Below are 16,051 nucleotides of genomic sequence, written 5' to 3' on the forward strand. Positions count from 1 at the left end.
ATATTGTTGCTTGGTTACTGACCTTTGGTTGAACACTACTTTTAACAGACACAGCCCTAGTGTTCCAGGGGTTTCCCTGGTCCATTATTTTATCTGCTTAAATTTAAGGAAACAGCTAATTATAAAACATACCTGTACCTCTTTCATAAATTTGTTTTCCTCATCTTCCTCCTCCTTCCTGTATGCAGAGGCTGTAGTAGGGATGGAAGAGGAACCAGCCAGATGTACAGAGGCACAGATCTGGGGTTTGGGTTTGACCTCTGGTGGTTGTCTTGGGGGTTTGGGTTGAGGAACCACAGGTTTTTTTTTCTCTTGTTTCTCTTTCTCACCCTCATCCTTAAACAGATTCATGCAGTAAAAACACAGCACAGATTATATTAACCACCTTTTTGGCTGGGGTAGCTTGTGGTTGGTGATATATCTATAAAGAAATACATACTACAAAAATACTACAAAATCTGTGGAGGCTTCAAAGTCACTTAAAATCAAGCTTATACAATCATGTAGAAAAGAAAGTACACCCTTTTTGAAGTCTGTGGTTCTATGCAACAGGACAAAAAAAAATCATCTAGCCTCGAGATTCCACTGTGTCATAATTTATTTAACAAAAATGAAGCCAAAGCCATGAGTGAAAAACTAAGTACACCCCATGATTAAATAGCTTGTAGAAGCACCTTCAGCAAGAATAACTTGAAGTAGTGATTTCCTGTATGACTCATTTTGGCCCATTCTTCTTGCTTCAGTTCATTAAGGTTTGCGGGCATTCATTTATGCACAGCTCTCTTAAGGTCCTGCCACAACATTTCAGTTGGGTTGAGTTCTGGACTTTGACTGGGCCATTGCAACACCTTGATTCTTTTCTTTTTCTGCCAATCTGTCGTAGATGTGCTGGTGCGCTTGGGATCATTGTCCTGTTGCATGACACAATTTCAGCAAAGCTTTAGCTGCTAGACAGATGGCTTCACATTTGACTCTAGAATACTTTGGTATACAGAGGAGTTCATGGTCAACTCAATGACTGGAAGGTGCACAGGTCGTGTGACTGCACAACAAGCCCAAATCTCTATCTCTCACACTTGTGAACAATCTTTCTCACTATAGAATGATGGACTTTGAATTGTTTGGAAATGGCCTTGTACCTTTCAGATTGATGGGCAGCGACAGTTGCTTCTCTAAAATCAATACTGTCTTTCCTCCTTGGCATTGTGTTAACACACACCTGAATGCTCCAGACCACCAAGAGTATTTGTTTAGCAGCACCTAGGGTGCTACTTGCCTTCTTAACTAATATGGAAGCAATGGAAGCAAGAGTATACTTAATTTTTCATACAATGCTTCTGCATTTTGGCCTACTTTTTGTTACAGAACTAATGACACAATGTAATATGTCATGTGTTGTTATAAGTCTTGCTAAAGACCAGATTATTTTTCATTTTCTCCTTATATGTAAAACCATATAATTCAAAGACGTTGTTCTTTCTTTTTCACACAATTGGATGTGTTTACTAAAGCAGACACTGGGAAGTACACTGATAAGCCAAAGCATTATGACCAGCATGGACACTGACTGGTCTGTGGCTCTACAGCCCCATATGCAAAAGGGAGTGATGTACCATGTGCTGTGACACATTGCTTCCATAACTTTCATTTTCTGCAATTTGCGCTGCAGAAGCCCTTCTGTCAGTTCATACCAGACAGGATAGCCTTTTCATTCGTGGTTTGTCCCTCCTCAAACCACTGGAGGTACTCATCACTTCTGACCAGGAGCACCCCATAAGCCTCTTCATGCCCAAGATCTGGTCCTGGTCTCTCTCCATTTCTCCGCAACATGTTGACTACAAGAACTGACTGCTCATTTACTGTCTAATATATCCCAAAACTCTACATGAAAGGAAGATCATCACTAAATTAAATAAATATAGTTTTTGTATTAATTCAAACTTACATCATGTATTTTAATTTTGTGTCAGTATGATTATAAAATAGTTCAGAGAGCTATTCCTATAAGTGGTTTATTTAAAAATAAATACTCACATTCAAAAGTGGATATAGTAATAATGATAATCTAAGGTGAGCTAAGCTACTATTCTGCATACAGTCTACAGTGTCTGTAACTACACATGTAGAACTCTGTAAAATGTGACACTGTAAAACACTGTTTCTTCTCTGTTGGTCTACTTGCAAGTTAAATATGCTTTCCATTTCAAAAGTGTACCTAGAATTCGTGTCTATGCCCATGTGCATGCACCCACACACAAATACCTGTGCTCCAGCCAGCTCTTTCCTGGTAGTGAAGATCACATCTCCTGATCTTTCATTGCTAAGACCTGAACTGGCCAAATGAAACCTGTGAAAACAATAATATTGATAATGGTGATTTATAGTTTTTTGACTGTAGAAAGTGTGGCAGAAAGCCTGGTTAGATTCGCAGTGATCAGCTGACCTTCGTGAAGGAGGAGGAGGAGGAGGACACCTGCCAGCCCTGTCAGGGCTCTGCTTCATCTCCTTGTTCACACTGGAGCGCTGGGGTTTCTCCACCTGTGGCTGCCTGCTGCACTCTGTGCTGGAAGCAACTGATGGAGGAACTGACTGAGCAGGTGATGGAGGAGGCTCTGCAGCAGCTGCAGGTAACTGTGAGGCTGTTGCTGGAGCTAAACACATCCAAACATCATAAATGGACTGTACTTATATAGCGCTTTTCTAGTCTTTTCGACCACTCAAAGCGCTTTACACTACAGATCACATTCACCCATTCACACACATTCATACAGCACATATTCTATATATTTAATGTGCTTTTTTTCTAAACACATTCACACACATTCACACACCGATGTGAAACACACACATCGGAGGCAATTTGGGTTCAGTATCTTGCCCAAGGATACTTCGGCATGCAGACTGGAGGAGCCGGAATCGAACCACCGACCTTCTGATTGGTGGACGACTGCTCTACCTCCTAAGCCACAGCCGCCCCTACATCAGACTGCTATCATTTAATAATGTTTGATATTCCATCTTGGTTACTGACTGGTATTGGTTAAAAAGCCTCAAAGTTATCTGCCTAGACTAGTTCTCAACTTTGTTCTTTATTGCACTGGTTCCAATCTGTTTTTCTGACATAGTGCAATGTTGGAAGTCAGTGAATCACCACTAGCGACCATCAGCTCTTATTTGCACAGAGCTACTTTATTGTGTCTCTCTGTTACAGTTACATTTCTCAGCTGCATCACGCCTCTCAAGTGCTCCCATTGGTTTAAAACTGCATTTCATGTATTTGGTATATCAAATTACTGTTCATACTGTCAAACACAGGAATATATAGATAATGCATCAGGACTCTCTACTGGTTGACATTTGATAACAAATGATGGACTGGTATTGTGGACAAAACAAAACACCTTTGGTGCATATGGCTGTGTTTTATTTTATTCCTTTAAATTGGAGTCATACCTGCGTCTGGAGGTTTTAACTGGTTGGAGTCCACCTCATCACTCAGCTTGGGAAGTGTGCTTTCCTGAGTATCTGAAAGAGAAAGAGATGTGCTTAGGTTGGCACTGAGAAAAATGCTTAACTATTAAGGTATTAAAGTTGTTCCATGATATGACAACACCATATGAATCACTTTTAAAGTGATCATATCTCACTGATGGAGAGGAAAAATTATTATGCTTTATTGATGTAGGTAATGACTCCCAATGGCATGACTACAGTGATCACTATGATCCCATGATGTGATATTCTGTTATGAATTTGTGGTACCAGAAACTTGAATGAATGAAACCTAAATGAACATTACCTCCCATAGTTACCAGTGTTAATACATGCCATTGTACAATGTATTTCCAAAATTGGGTGATTCTGGGTAGTTCACATCAGTTGAAGGAAAAATCTTTTCTCTTGGGTTGAGAAACATATGCTACTTTAAACCATTTAAAAAGGAGGATTGAGAAAAAAAATCTGAGAGACAAACTTCACAGAAAAAGCCGTAGGGGCTAAATTTAAAAATAAGAAAATGTTCTTGCATGTGGTTTGATGTGTTTTCAGTGAATGGGATGCTACAGGTCAACCTGTCAGGTCCAGTGGTGTGTTCTGTCCTGAGGCAAAATCAGAGTGACCCTCTCTGGTATTTGACACATCCATATCAGCCATCACCAGGCTGGCCTGGGCCTCCGGGAGGATCGGATCGAAATCTGTCTTGGTGTTGGGGGATGGAGGCTGGCTGGAGTCAGAGGTGGCTAGCTGCTTGGTTTGGCTGGTGCTTGACTGGTTTGTACTGCTGGTTTCCCCACTTAGACTGCCCTCTGTGGTCTGTGAAGGACACACAGAGTCACATAGATGAAACAGAAGGAGAAAGCTTACCTCTAGATCAGTAAAAATTCTGTCATCCCTCCAACAGGCAGATGGAAAAAACATGTAATTTAAAGCAATATTATGCAACAATTTTACCTTAAATAACAGCTTAAAAATCATTCTGATGGTACACTGACTTGTAATAGGGTGAATGGCGCCTCTTTCATTCCCACTCAGTGCCCTTCACACCTGTTCTCGTACTATGTAACTTGGATTGTTGGACCCATGTGGAACATTGGTGGAACACATTCACGTCTTGAGTAATCCCTGCCATCCTTCACTGTTCAAATGTTTTTGGTCAATCAGGATAGCCGAATGCTGACTAGACATGAGTGGACTGTGTGATTGCTGATTTGTACTGAGATGATAATAATAATAATAATACTTTATTGATCCTTGACAGGAAATTGCTTTGTTACAGCAGCAGCACACCAACCATCACCAAATATAAATTAAGATAAAATTAAAAGGGACAAGTGTAATCACGAAGATTGAAAAACAAAGAAAAACAAAAGCAAAGCAAGAGCCATACAAAATACAGAATATACAGAAAATTACAGAATATTGCACTATTAATATTGTATTGCAGTATCTAGCAATACATGGGATATTGCACATAACACAGGATATTGCACGTAAAAGAACTATCCTGTTTTTGAAGCGAAAGTAATATATATACACAAGAGACACACTAAGGTGAAAAAAGTAAGGAAAGTTGAAGAAAAACACACTAATGTAAAAACATGCTACGGAGCTGCTGCAACAGGCTACCGCACCACCGGCGCCATCTTGGCCGGCCGTGATGAATTTTGTGTTTCTTGCCTGATTGATTGATAGGCTTTGTTTTCTGAGCTGTTAGTTTCTTGTGGTTCGCTGCTTTCAGTATCCTCAACTGCTAGGAGCCCAAAAGAATATAATGCACCAGTAGGGGTGAAAAATTGATTCTGAGATGCATTGTGATTCAGATGTGGACAATTTTGAATTGATTCACAAATGTCAAAAATTGATTATCTAAGTGTTAATCGATAACGGAATGTCAGTGCGGGGGTCAGCAACCCTTTAGCCCCATTGCAGTGGCTCCCTGTAGCTTTGCCAAAAAATAACATGGAACAGCAAGAGGGAGAGAGAAGAGAAAAGGTGAGAGAAAAGTAGATTTAACTGAGTAAGGCTAAGTTAGATTATAGATATAGTAATAACTCTCCTGGCACAGATCCCAAATCCAGTAAAGTTGTTACTAGCTGTCTCTTCTGGGCTTTTGCGCTATTTTCCACACTTTGGAGCTAAGATACAATGTACAGTCTTGAAGATATTTTACTGACACAGTGGTCCCGACACTCTACAACGAGACCAAAAACGAAGTCATAGAATCACTGAAGAAAGCGTTATTAACATTATTAATGTTATTATGGATCACTACAAGTAGTAGTAGTACCAAGAAGCCACACAGTGAGAAAAAAGAAATCACTTGTAGAACAAAAGATGCATCAAGATGGATCAATAATCGCAGCCCTCTGAATCGTAATTGAATTGAATCATGAGGTGCCTAGAGATTCCCACGTCTATGCACCAGTATACCACCTGTAATTACTAAATAAATAAATAAATAACGTCTAGTTTAGAAATTGACTCAAGTGGATTATAAAATAACTGCTGTTCCTTGAGGATTAAAACTACTTACAGATGAATACACTGATCATCTTGTTAATGTTCTGCTGGGAAATCTTGGGTCCTGGCATTCATTTGGATGTTACTTGACACGTACCACCCATCTAAACGTTGTTGCAGACCAAGCCTCCCAAATGACTGAACATGAATTGGAAAGGCACACACGTCTATATTAGGGGTGCAAATCACAAGTTTCATTACGATATGATATTACATCGATTAAATGGACAATGACTCAGTGTTTGCCGATATCACAAAGTCTCCTACGATACGATTTCGTTTTTATTCGATTCAGGAGCCAGTGATTGATATAAGACAATCATATGATGATTTAACACAATCGCTTCCATTCAAATCACACACTAATTAAAATATCATTTGACATTTTTCTTCCTGAGCTCAACCAGACATTTAAATGAAAAACAACCTCCTCTTTTAATAAAAACAGACCCCCTGTTCAATATAAAATGCTGTGTAAACCTGAGTATTTTATCTCAAAGTCGCATGGCTTACACGCAGCATGCAACTTGACTCGTCCTTTCTCCAAAATCCCAAATGTTTCCAGACCACTTATCAAAGTCAGTGAAGATATTGCCTCCGCTCTGGTGACTTATTTCTAGCTGCTTGCTATGGTACTGCTTTTTGTTTGGAGGTGCGCACCCTCAGGCAGAGAAAGACATGCCAGGAGAATTTCAAAATAAAGGCGCATCTGTCATCCCTTGGTTAATGAAGATGTAGCCAGCTTAGACACGTGAAGGTGACAGAGAGGTGAAGCCTGCACTTAATAAAAGTTGTGACGAAACCAGCTGACGTCTCCGCACTTGCTTGACTGATCAGTGTTTTCATTTTGGATTGATGCTATGGGATCATTGATCATTGAATCGATGTATCAGTGTAGATAGATGTATCATTACACTCCTAGTCTTTATACTGTATGGTCTCACAGCTGAAGTTGACAATTCATCAGAGCCAAAACCAAGCCAGGTCCTGGGAGTTTGGGTTTTCTGCGCAGTATCTTAAGTTCTTAGGACAAGGCTCCACTGTCCAGAGACCTCAGATGTTGTACATAGAACTTGCTGGAACCACTCTCCTAGTTTGGGGGTCACGGCCCCTAATGCTCCTACTATGTGGAAGATGAACACTTTGGACTTCATCTTCCACATTTTTTCCAGTTGTTCTTTCAGCCCTGGTACTTCTCAGTCTTCTCATGCTCCTTCTTTCTGATGTTTCTGTAAGCTGGGATCGCCACATCTGTTAATATTGCCCTTTTCTGCTCGTTGTCAGCCACCACTATGTCTGGTTGGTTTGCCAGCAGCTCTTTGTCTGGAACTGGAAGCCCCACAGGATCTCAGCTCTGTTACTCTCAACCAAGGCAAAAGGAAGGGACCTAATTTTGTTCAACCGCCCAAGTTATTCATTTCCCCCCTTTTTGGTACAGCAGTGGATTAATGCAGCATATTTATGGTGCAGATCAACTTAGACAAACTGAAAGCAAAATCAAAACTGAGGAAAAATAATAAAACCTGAAACTCCCCTATAAACAATAGGCAAGAGAATCAAAGGAAACAAACAAGAAACAACTCTGCACTGGGCTATGCCCCATTCCATTTTTTTAACTGTTGGCAGTTAACCCTTTAATGTCCTCACCAAGAAAAAAGCAAAAGAAACATTTTTCCTTTGCGTTGTTTATTTACTTGAGTCAATAATGACAACAATCAATTGTTTTTTGTTTTTTTTTACAGACCCCATAGTTTTTAAGATATAGGCTTCTACCAAACACTTGAGAAGTTCTTTCATGGTAAATGCATTAAATACATTTACAAATACAAAAAACATATACAAAAAGTACTAAAATAAAATAATAAAAAGTACATAAAAATAACATTTCAAATAATGAACTTACGGTGGTCTGGTCAGTGTGGCTCTCCTGTGTTGGTGTTCCACCTGCTGAACTACAGAGTCCATTGGACTGCAGAGGGTCCAGTCTCCTCTGCAGGGTGGGGCACCCCTCTCTGTTGTGAGGACTCACCTTCATAACACAACATTTTTTACTTTCTAAGCAACACACTCTTTCCTAACACAAAGAAATGTTTATATACAGTGGCTCACATCTTGTCATTTTACAGTTATTCAGCACGTGGACCAATTATCAGTACAATACCTTGGCCACAGTAAGTAACTCTTGTCCATGATTGGGTGTCAGCAGGAGGCTGGGGAGGTGGGGTGGGGGCTGGATCACAGTGGCTGCTGTGCTTGCCATTCTGTGGGCCATGATGGGGGAGGCTGAGGCCACCATGCTGACATCAGTCTGACTCCCGGAGAGTGGGGTGGTGGGAGGAGGGGGCCTGACAGAGGATCGCAGCTTTGGTTTGGGGGAGCTGTGAGGACTCTGAGTCTTCTGGGGCACCTGGTCTGTTTCCAGAACCTTTTGAGGCTCCACCTGGGCTGATCTGGCTGGAGGGGGTGGCTCTGACACACACCTGTTCATAACAGGGAGGACAAAGATGGCCACACGCACATGCACATCAGGATTATTTCAAAACTCTTTTACTTCTGAGGGAAGTCCATGCGTACCTGCGAAGGGAACTGAGGGCTTCAGTCAAGACTTTGACCCTCTTTAACATGCAGTCCATCTTATGAGGCTCCTCCCTCAGGAAATGCATCGCTTCCAACTCCAGCCTCAGCACTGACCGTATCTTCACTTGCAGCTCTGGAAATTCACCTGGAGGATAACCAGATAAAATGAAAAATGACCTGTACTCTGTGTAAACTGTATAATTCTAAATGTCATCTCTAATTATTTAACAATGGATCCTCAAAGCCTTCCAGCCTTGAACAGGATAAGCAGTTTAGGAAATAACTTTTATAGGGACAACATACTTTGATCTGGACATAATTTTTATCCAGAGTGCCAGATAAAGATTACTTCGAGTATTTACATTGTCCTACATACACAGATCAGCCACAACATTAAGACAGATATGTTGAGGCTGATTGGTGCACAGTTATACAGCTGCTCAGTGTGTGTGCTTAAGCCTACCTCTACCCATGCTTGACAGCTAACTTACTTAACTTCTGCAGCATGCATGCTTGTGGTGTCCACACAGGTGGCCACTACCTATCTTTCTACACTGAGTTTGCCTCAGATAGTGGCCATTAATAGTAGAATGTTGCATTTTGTTATAAATTGTGTTTGTATTTAGACAGAATTTGAAATGATAGAAGAATAAACTTTTTTTTTAATTGCATTTTTTCACATCTGTGACATAAAAATATAGGCACTGAAACTGTAGAGAAAGGTGTAACGTTGGTATTATGATGCCATGCCTGAGCCACACTGCTTATGTGGCTGTGTGGCTGCTCTAACCTGTATATCTGAGTGCCAAAATGAAAGCAAGAGATTTGCAACCTCTCAACCATCGACCTCTCGATCAATTTAACTTCCATCAATCCATCCATTGTTTATACTGCTTATTCGTTAAGGCTTGCGGTGGGGCTGGAGCCTATCACAGGTGACATTGGATGAGAGGCGGCATACACCCTGGACAGATGACCAGTCCATAACAGGGCCAACATATATACAAACAACCATTCACACTCACATTCACACCTACAGGCAATTTAAAGTTACCAATTAACCTGATGTATGTCTTTGGACTGTGGGAGGAAGCCAGAGTACTCAGAGGGAACCCACACCAACATGGAGAGAACATGCAAACTCTGCACAGAAAAGTCTTGGATGAATCTAATATTAATACAGTTTTCAATGAATATCAGTAACCGCTGCATGTTTGAGTTTGTATGTATTTGTTCACATCAAGATCAAGATAAACTTATACTTAACTGTCCCTGCTTCAGCCTTGACTACCATGAACATATCAGCATCCATTAAAAGGCAAAAGTTGACAAAGTGCAGAGGTTCATACATTAACAAATCAACTTAGACACAGGCATATGGAAAATAATGTAAACAGAGCAGAGCCTGTCTGACAGTTTATTTCCAGGTACTGAGAACAGGGCTCCTTGCTGTGTACCAACATACTTGGCCAATAAAGTTATCATGTCATTAAACTGACAATAATTACAGCGAATAACAAGCCAGATTTTAATCAGTCTGAATTCCTGGATGCAGATTTTATTTTTTAGCATTCATTAATCATTAAAAATACGACAAAATTCATTCATCAATAATTCCACTTTATTTCAACAATACTGCTGGGATAAACTGATGAATTACTTCATTTAAATGTTGTAGGAGGCTGCTGCACTGATTGCATATGATCCTAAAGATACTATTTTTTTTATTTCTTAATATAACTTTATTGTCCACCTAAGTGGAAATTTGTCTTTGGCTTCACATATATATATATATATGTACGGGGTTATTAAAGTGGCTGCAGTGGATGGTTTTCTTAGGAGAAATTATGATGGCAGTCTGTCTGAAAAGCTAAAAGATGAGGCACAGCACCCCTGCAAGACTAATCCCCTCAGCTAACGTCAGATTGTCACATGGTACAGAGTGCTGCTTATATCTGCTAATATTACAGGGTTTATTAGGCCACAGAGCAGAGAGGAACAGATAGGCAAGAAGATGGTGGACACATAACTAGAATCTAGAATATACTCTCTCTCTCTTCATCTATCTATCTATCTATCTATCTATCTATACAGTGGCAAGAAAAAGTATGCAAACCTTTTGGAAATTCATGGTTTTCTGCATTAATTTGTCATAAAATGTGATCCTCATCTAAGTCAAGGGTATTTACAAATATAATGTGCCTAAAATAATAACACAAATTTTTGTTTTTATCTTTCATGTCTTTATTGAACACATTCATTCAACATTCAAAATGGTAGTGGAGAAAGTAAGTGAACCCTTGGAATTAATAACTGGTTGACCCCCACCCTTGGCAGCAATAACCTCAACCAGGCACTTCCTGTATCAGATCAGACCTGCACATTGTTCAGGAGGAATTTTAGCCCATTCTTCCTGGCAGAACTGCTTTAGCTCTCTCATATTCTTTGGACGTCTCATGTGTACGGCTCTCTTCAAGTCATTCCATAGCATCTCTATTGGACTGAGGTCTGGGCTCTGACTTGCCACTCCAAAAGGTGGATTTTGTTGTTCTGAAGCCATTCTGTTGTGGACTTAGACTTAGACTTAGATAGACTTTATTGATCCCTTTGGATGACTCCCTCAGGAAATTAAGTTAAGTTTCCAGCAGCTTATACAGACAGAAGCAGCACACAGGACAGTTTGCAAACACCACAAAATATAAATAGAATAGAATAAGAATGAATTAAGATAAATATACTGAATATACTGGACTGTATATGGCATTAAGATAAATATACTGAACTGTATATGGCTGGCGGAGGATGAGGTTATTGAGTGTCCGGGTGGGTTACTGCACATTAAGTGGCTACCACTCCTTCCCTTCTGTCCTCCATACTCTATCTCCTCCTCCCCCCAAGAGGAGTTGAGGAGTTGTAGAGCATGGTGGCATGATGGACAAAGGAGTTTTTAAGTCTGTTAGTCCTACACTTGGGCAGGAGCAGCCTTTCACTGAACAGGCTCCTCTGGTTGCTGATGACAGTGTGCAAAGGGTGGCTGGCATTGTCCATAATATCCAGCAGTTTGTCCAGTGTCCTCATCTCTGCCACCGTCACCAGAGAGTCCAGCTTCATGCCGACCACAGAGCCGGCCCGCCTGATCAGTTTATCCAGTCTGTACGTGTCCTTCCTGGATATGCTGCCCCCCCAGCACACCACAGTGTAAAAGAGGACGCTGGCAATTTGCTGCAGATGTTGAAAGACCGCAGTCTCCTTAGGAAGTACAGCCTGCTTTGTGTCTTCCCATACAGGTGGCTGGTGTGTGTTGTCCAGTCCAGTTTATTGTCCAGCCACAGCCCGAGGTATTTGTAGGAGTCCACAGCCTCCACCTCAGCTCCCTCTAACAAGACTGGTCGCGGTCTTGGTCTGGACCTCCCAAAGTTAATGACCAGCTCCTTCGTCTTAGAGGTGTTGAGCTATAGGTGGTTAGTGTGGCACCATGCAGCAAAGTCCCCCACCAGTCTCAGATACTCCCAATGCACCCAACGATGGCTGTGTCATCGGCATACTTCTGTATGTGACACAGCTCTGAGTTGTAACAAAAGTCTGAAGTGTACAAGGTGAAGAGAAGAGGGGCCAGCACTGTGCCCTGGGGGGCTCCAGTGCTGCTGACCACAGTGTCAGATGTGATGTCCTTCAACCTGACATACTGCGGCCTGCCAGTGAGGTAGTTGGAGATCCAGTCCACCAGGTAGGGGTCTGGATGGTATAAAAGGCACTGGAGAAGTCCAAGAAGAGAATCCTCACTGTGCCGCTTCCCTTATCCAGATGGGAGTGGGCTCTGTGTAGCAGGTAGAGGATGGCATCCTCCACACCAACACCTTGCTGGTACGCAAACTGCGGGCAGTCCTGGGCGTGTTGCACCTGGGGTCTGAGAAGGCTGAGGAAGAGCCGCTCCACCGTCTTCATTATGTGTGAAGTGAGTGCCACTGGTCGGAAGTCGTTCAGCTCGCTGGGCTGGTTCTTCTTCAGAACTGGAACGATGCAAGATGTCTTCCAGAGGGTGGGCACTCTCCTTAGCTGCAGGCTAAGGTTGAAGATCCGTTGTAGTGGTTCCCACAGTTCTGCACCGCAGGTCTTCAGTAGTCTTGGACACACTTTGTCTGGGCCTGCTGCTTTCCTGGGCTGGAGCTTCCTCAGCTGTCCTCTGACCTGGTCTGTGGTATGTGATCTGAGGCCGAGATTGTGTTGAGGTGGGGGAGGAGGAGGGGGGTATTAGGGTGTCTGGGGGGGAGGTGTGTGGAGGGAAGAAGGAAAAATGGCTGCGGTGAGGGTGGGGGTGGGGGGCAAGGGCTAGTTGAACCTGCTGAAGAAGTCAGTTCAGTTTGTTCACCCTCTCCATTGTCCCCCCTACAGCTCTGGTCTTTCTGTTGTGACCTGTGATGGTCTTCACACCTTCCCAGACCTCTCCAGACCTCCCTCATGTTGTTCTCCCTCAGCTTCTACTCCACCTTTCTCCTGTAGCTGTCCTTAGCTTCCCTCACACAGTGTTTCACCTCCTGCTGTGCTGCCTTCATGGCCTCCCTGTCTCTGCTCCTGAAGGCAGCCTTCTTCCTGTTGAGGACAGCCTTGACTTCCCGCGTTACCCATGGCTTGTTGTTAGGGTAACAACGGACCGTCTTGACAGGGGAGACCACGTCTGTGCAGAAGTTCAGGTACTCCGTCAGACAGTGTGTCATCCCCTCTATGTCCTCATCATGCAGGTTGATCAGCACATCCCAGACCGTGGTGTTGTCAGTTTCTCAAGGCACTTTCCATCTCAGGGGACCTTCTGCTGATGGATCAATTTGTCACCGGTTGCTTTTGGACCAGGGGGGTGTACAGTGGCTGTAGGTGAACCAGATTGTGATCAGACTTCCCTAGTGGGGGGAGGGGAGTCACTCTGTATGCATCCCTTACATTAACATACAGCAGATCAATTGTCCTGTTGTTTCTAGTAGGACAGTCTGCAACCTGATTAAAAACAGCCAAGGTAGAGTCCAAAGTTACGTGGTTATAGTCCCCAGAGATGATCATAAGTGCCTCAGTGTCTGCAGCCTTACTGTGACGGAATGGATCTTCTCACAGGCAATGGCTGCGTCCACTTTTGGAGGGATGTAAACACAGACGGTGATCACGTGACTCCCTCGGCAGGATAATATGGCCGCAGGCTAACAGCTAGCAGCTCAAGGTCACGGCAACACAAGACTGTCTTTACGGAGATATTAGTGGTGTGCGATACTGCATATTTTGGTATCGATCCGATACCAAGTAAATATGGGCCAGTATAAATACGGTGGATGCGTCAATGAATTGCTTAATCTCAATTAATTTTCATCACCTTAAGTGTTTTTTGTGATGTTTCCTTTTTTATTATTAATAGTTACAGGACAGATTGACAAGTTTATAATTAACAGAATGTTTTATGTTTATATAATTGTAGTGTTTCCTATACTGACTAGCTTTTTACAATCCATTTTGGTATTGTCTCGTTTTCGCTTGAAATACAGCACACGGCACTCTCTTCCTCTCTGCCATTCTTCTGTTGTATTTTCTCTGTGCATGTGCTGATGAACCTCAGCGCAACTTGATGACATGTAGTGCCCCTTTTATGCCAGATGTAGTTCTGCGTGTTCTTTTCAAATAGTTCAATCTTAGTTTCAGCAGTCCACAAAACATTTTGCCAATACCACTGTGGAGTGTCAATGTGCTCTTTCGCAAACTTGCGTGCAGCAATGTTCTTTTTAGTAAGCAGTGACTTCCTTTGTGGTGTCCTGCCATAGACACCCTGCTTGTTCAATGTTTTATGTACTGTAGACTCATGAACACAGATGTTAGCCAGCTCCAATGCTGCCTTCAAATCTTTGGCTGTCACTCGGGGCTGTTTCTTTAACTCACTGATGAGTCTTCTTGTGTTCTTGGGGTCATTTTGACTGGGCGCCCACGTCTCGGTAGAGTAGCCACAGTCCCAAAGTGTCTCCATTTGTAGATTGTTTGCCTAACTGTAGACTGGTGAATTTCTAAAGTCTTTGAAATTACTTTATAACCCTTTCCAGCTTTATGTAAATCAACAATTCTTGATCGTAGATCCTCTGAAAGCTCTTTTTGGCGAGGCATGGCTCACATAAGTGTATTCTTCTTGTGCAGAGCAAACTCAAAATGTTTGAGTGGTTTTTATTATAGATAGACCGATATGGTTTTTTCAGGGCAGATACCGATTATTAGTAGTCAAGGATATTTGGAGCCGATATTCATTTGCAGTAAAAGTGAAAATATTGGCATCAAAATTTTGAATAATACAAACTCCAACACTTCGTTAATGTAATATGCCTTTAAGCATATGTTTATTAAACAGCTTTTCAGATTTGCAACATGTTTATGTTTTTTTTTTTTTTTTAATTTATCTTAGACAATAGGCTCCCAGGCTCAGCAGCATGTCTTATAAAGTTAAATGAAAACTTAAACAAATAAATAGCTCCCTAAAGTTTTCTACAGTAAATAAAGTTTTCCAAAATTTCAATATAACTAAAATGTTATTTTATCTTTCATTTATCTTTAACTTCAAACAAAAACAAAAAGTGCAGGGAGTTCCCAGGGTCAGCAGCATCTCTTATAAAGTTAACTGAAATATTAAATAAATAAATAAACAGCTTCCTGAAGTTTTATAAAGTAAATAAAACAAAGTTAAATAAAATTTGCACAGAAATGTGAGTCTCAAATCAATTAGTAGTCCCAATTGAGCAGCACCAGATTGTGGTGCAAAGAGCAGAGTTGTTCAGCGTGTGTGAGCATTGTCCATGCACAGCTTTCACTGCTGATTGGCTGTTGTCTGTGTCCCGTCTGTGTGTAACCAATCAGATGGTGCTGTGGGCGGGGACAATGCTGGAGACAGAGTAGTGACTGCAGACAGAGAGACATGGCTGCATCAGAGCCAGAATAACCCAGTTTTAAATTGATCTCTTTGCCGTCAGATTAAAAAAAAGGCAGATGCCGATATGTGTCAAAATGCTGAATATCTGCGCCGATAATCGACATGGAGGTCATTAATTCAAGGGTTCACATACTTTTTCCACTAGCACTACGAGGTTTTTATGGTTGCTCTCAATAAAAACATGAAAGGTGATTTTTTTTGTGTTATTATCTTAGGCATATTTGTCAATATCCTTGACTTAGATGAAGATCAGATCACATTTTATGACAAATTAATGCAGAAAACCATGAAATTCCAAAAGGTACACATAGTTTTTCTTGCCACTGTATATCTATAATCTCTCTCTCTCTCTCTATGTATGTATGTATGTGTATGTATATATATATATATGTATATATATATATATATATATATATAGATATATAGAAAGATAGATATAGATATGATGATATTGATATGATTATGTGTCTTGGGAACTGGTTCTGTGTATTCATAGAGCCCAGTGGGGTA

General features: G+C 41.5%; 1 protein-coding gene across 1 annotated transcript in view; it reads right to left on the reverse strand.

Annotated features, from left to right (window-relative positions):
* Positions 1–16,051, reverse strand: part of LOC108896737 (sickle tail protein homolog) — a 93,922-nt gene that overhangs the window by 15,296 nt on the left and 62,575 nt on the right. Inside the window, 8 exon segments of the mRNA XM_051070199.1 lie at positions 139–336; positions 2,263–2,347; positions 2,444–2,651; positions 3,454–3,525; positions 4,071–4,311; positions 7,922–8,047; positions 8,180–8,498; positions 8,593–8,740. Of these exon segments, the coding sequence (XP_050926156.1) occupies positions 139–336; positions 2,263–2,347; positions 2,444–2,651; positions 3,454–3,525; positions 4,071–4,311; positions 7,922–8,047; positions 8,180–8,498; positions 8,593–8,740 (1,397 nt within the window).

Source organism: Lates calcarifer, linkage group LG4 (assembly GCF_001640805.2).
Source record: "Lates calcarifer isolate ASB-BC8 linkage group LG4, TLL_Latcal_v3, whole genome shotgun sequence".
Classification (NCBI taxonomy): domain Eukaryota; kingdom Metazoa; phylum Chordata; class Actinopteri; family Centropomidae; genus Lates; species Lates calcarifer.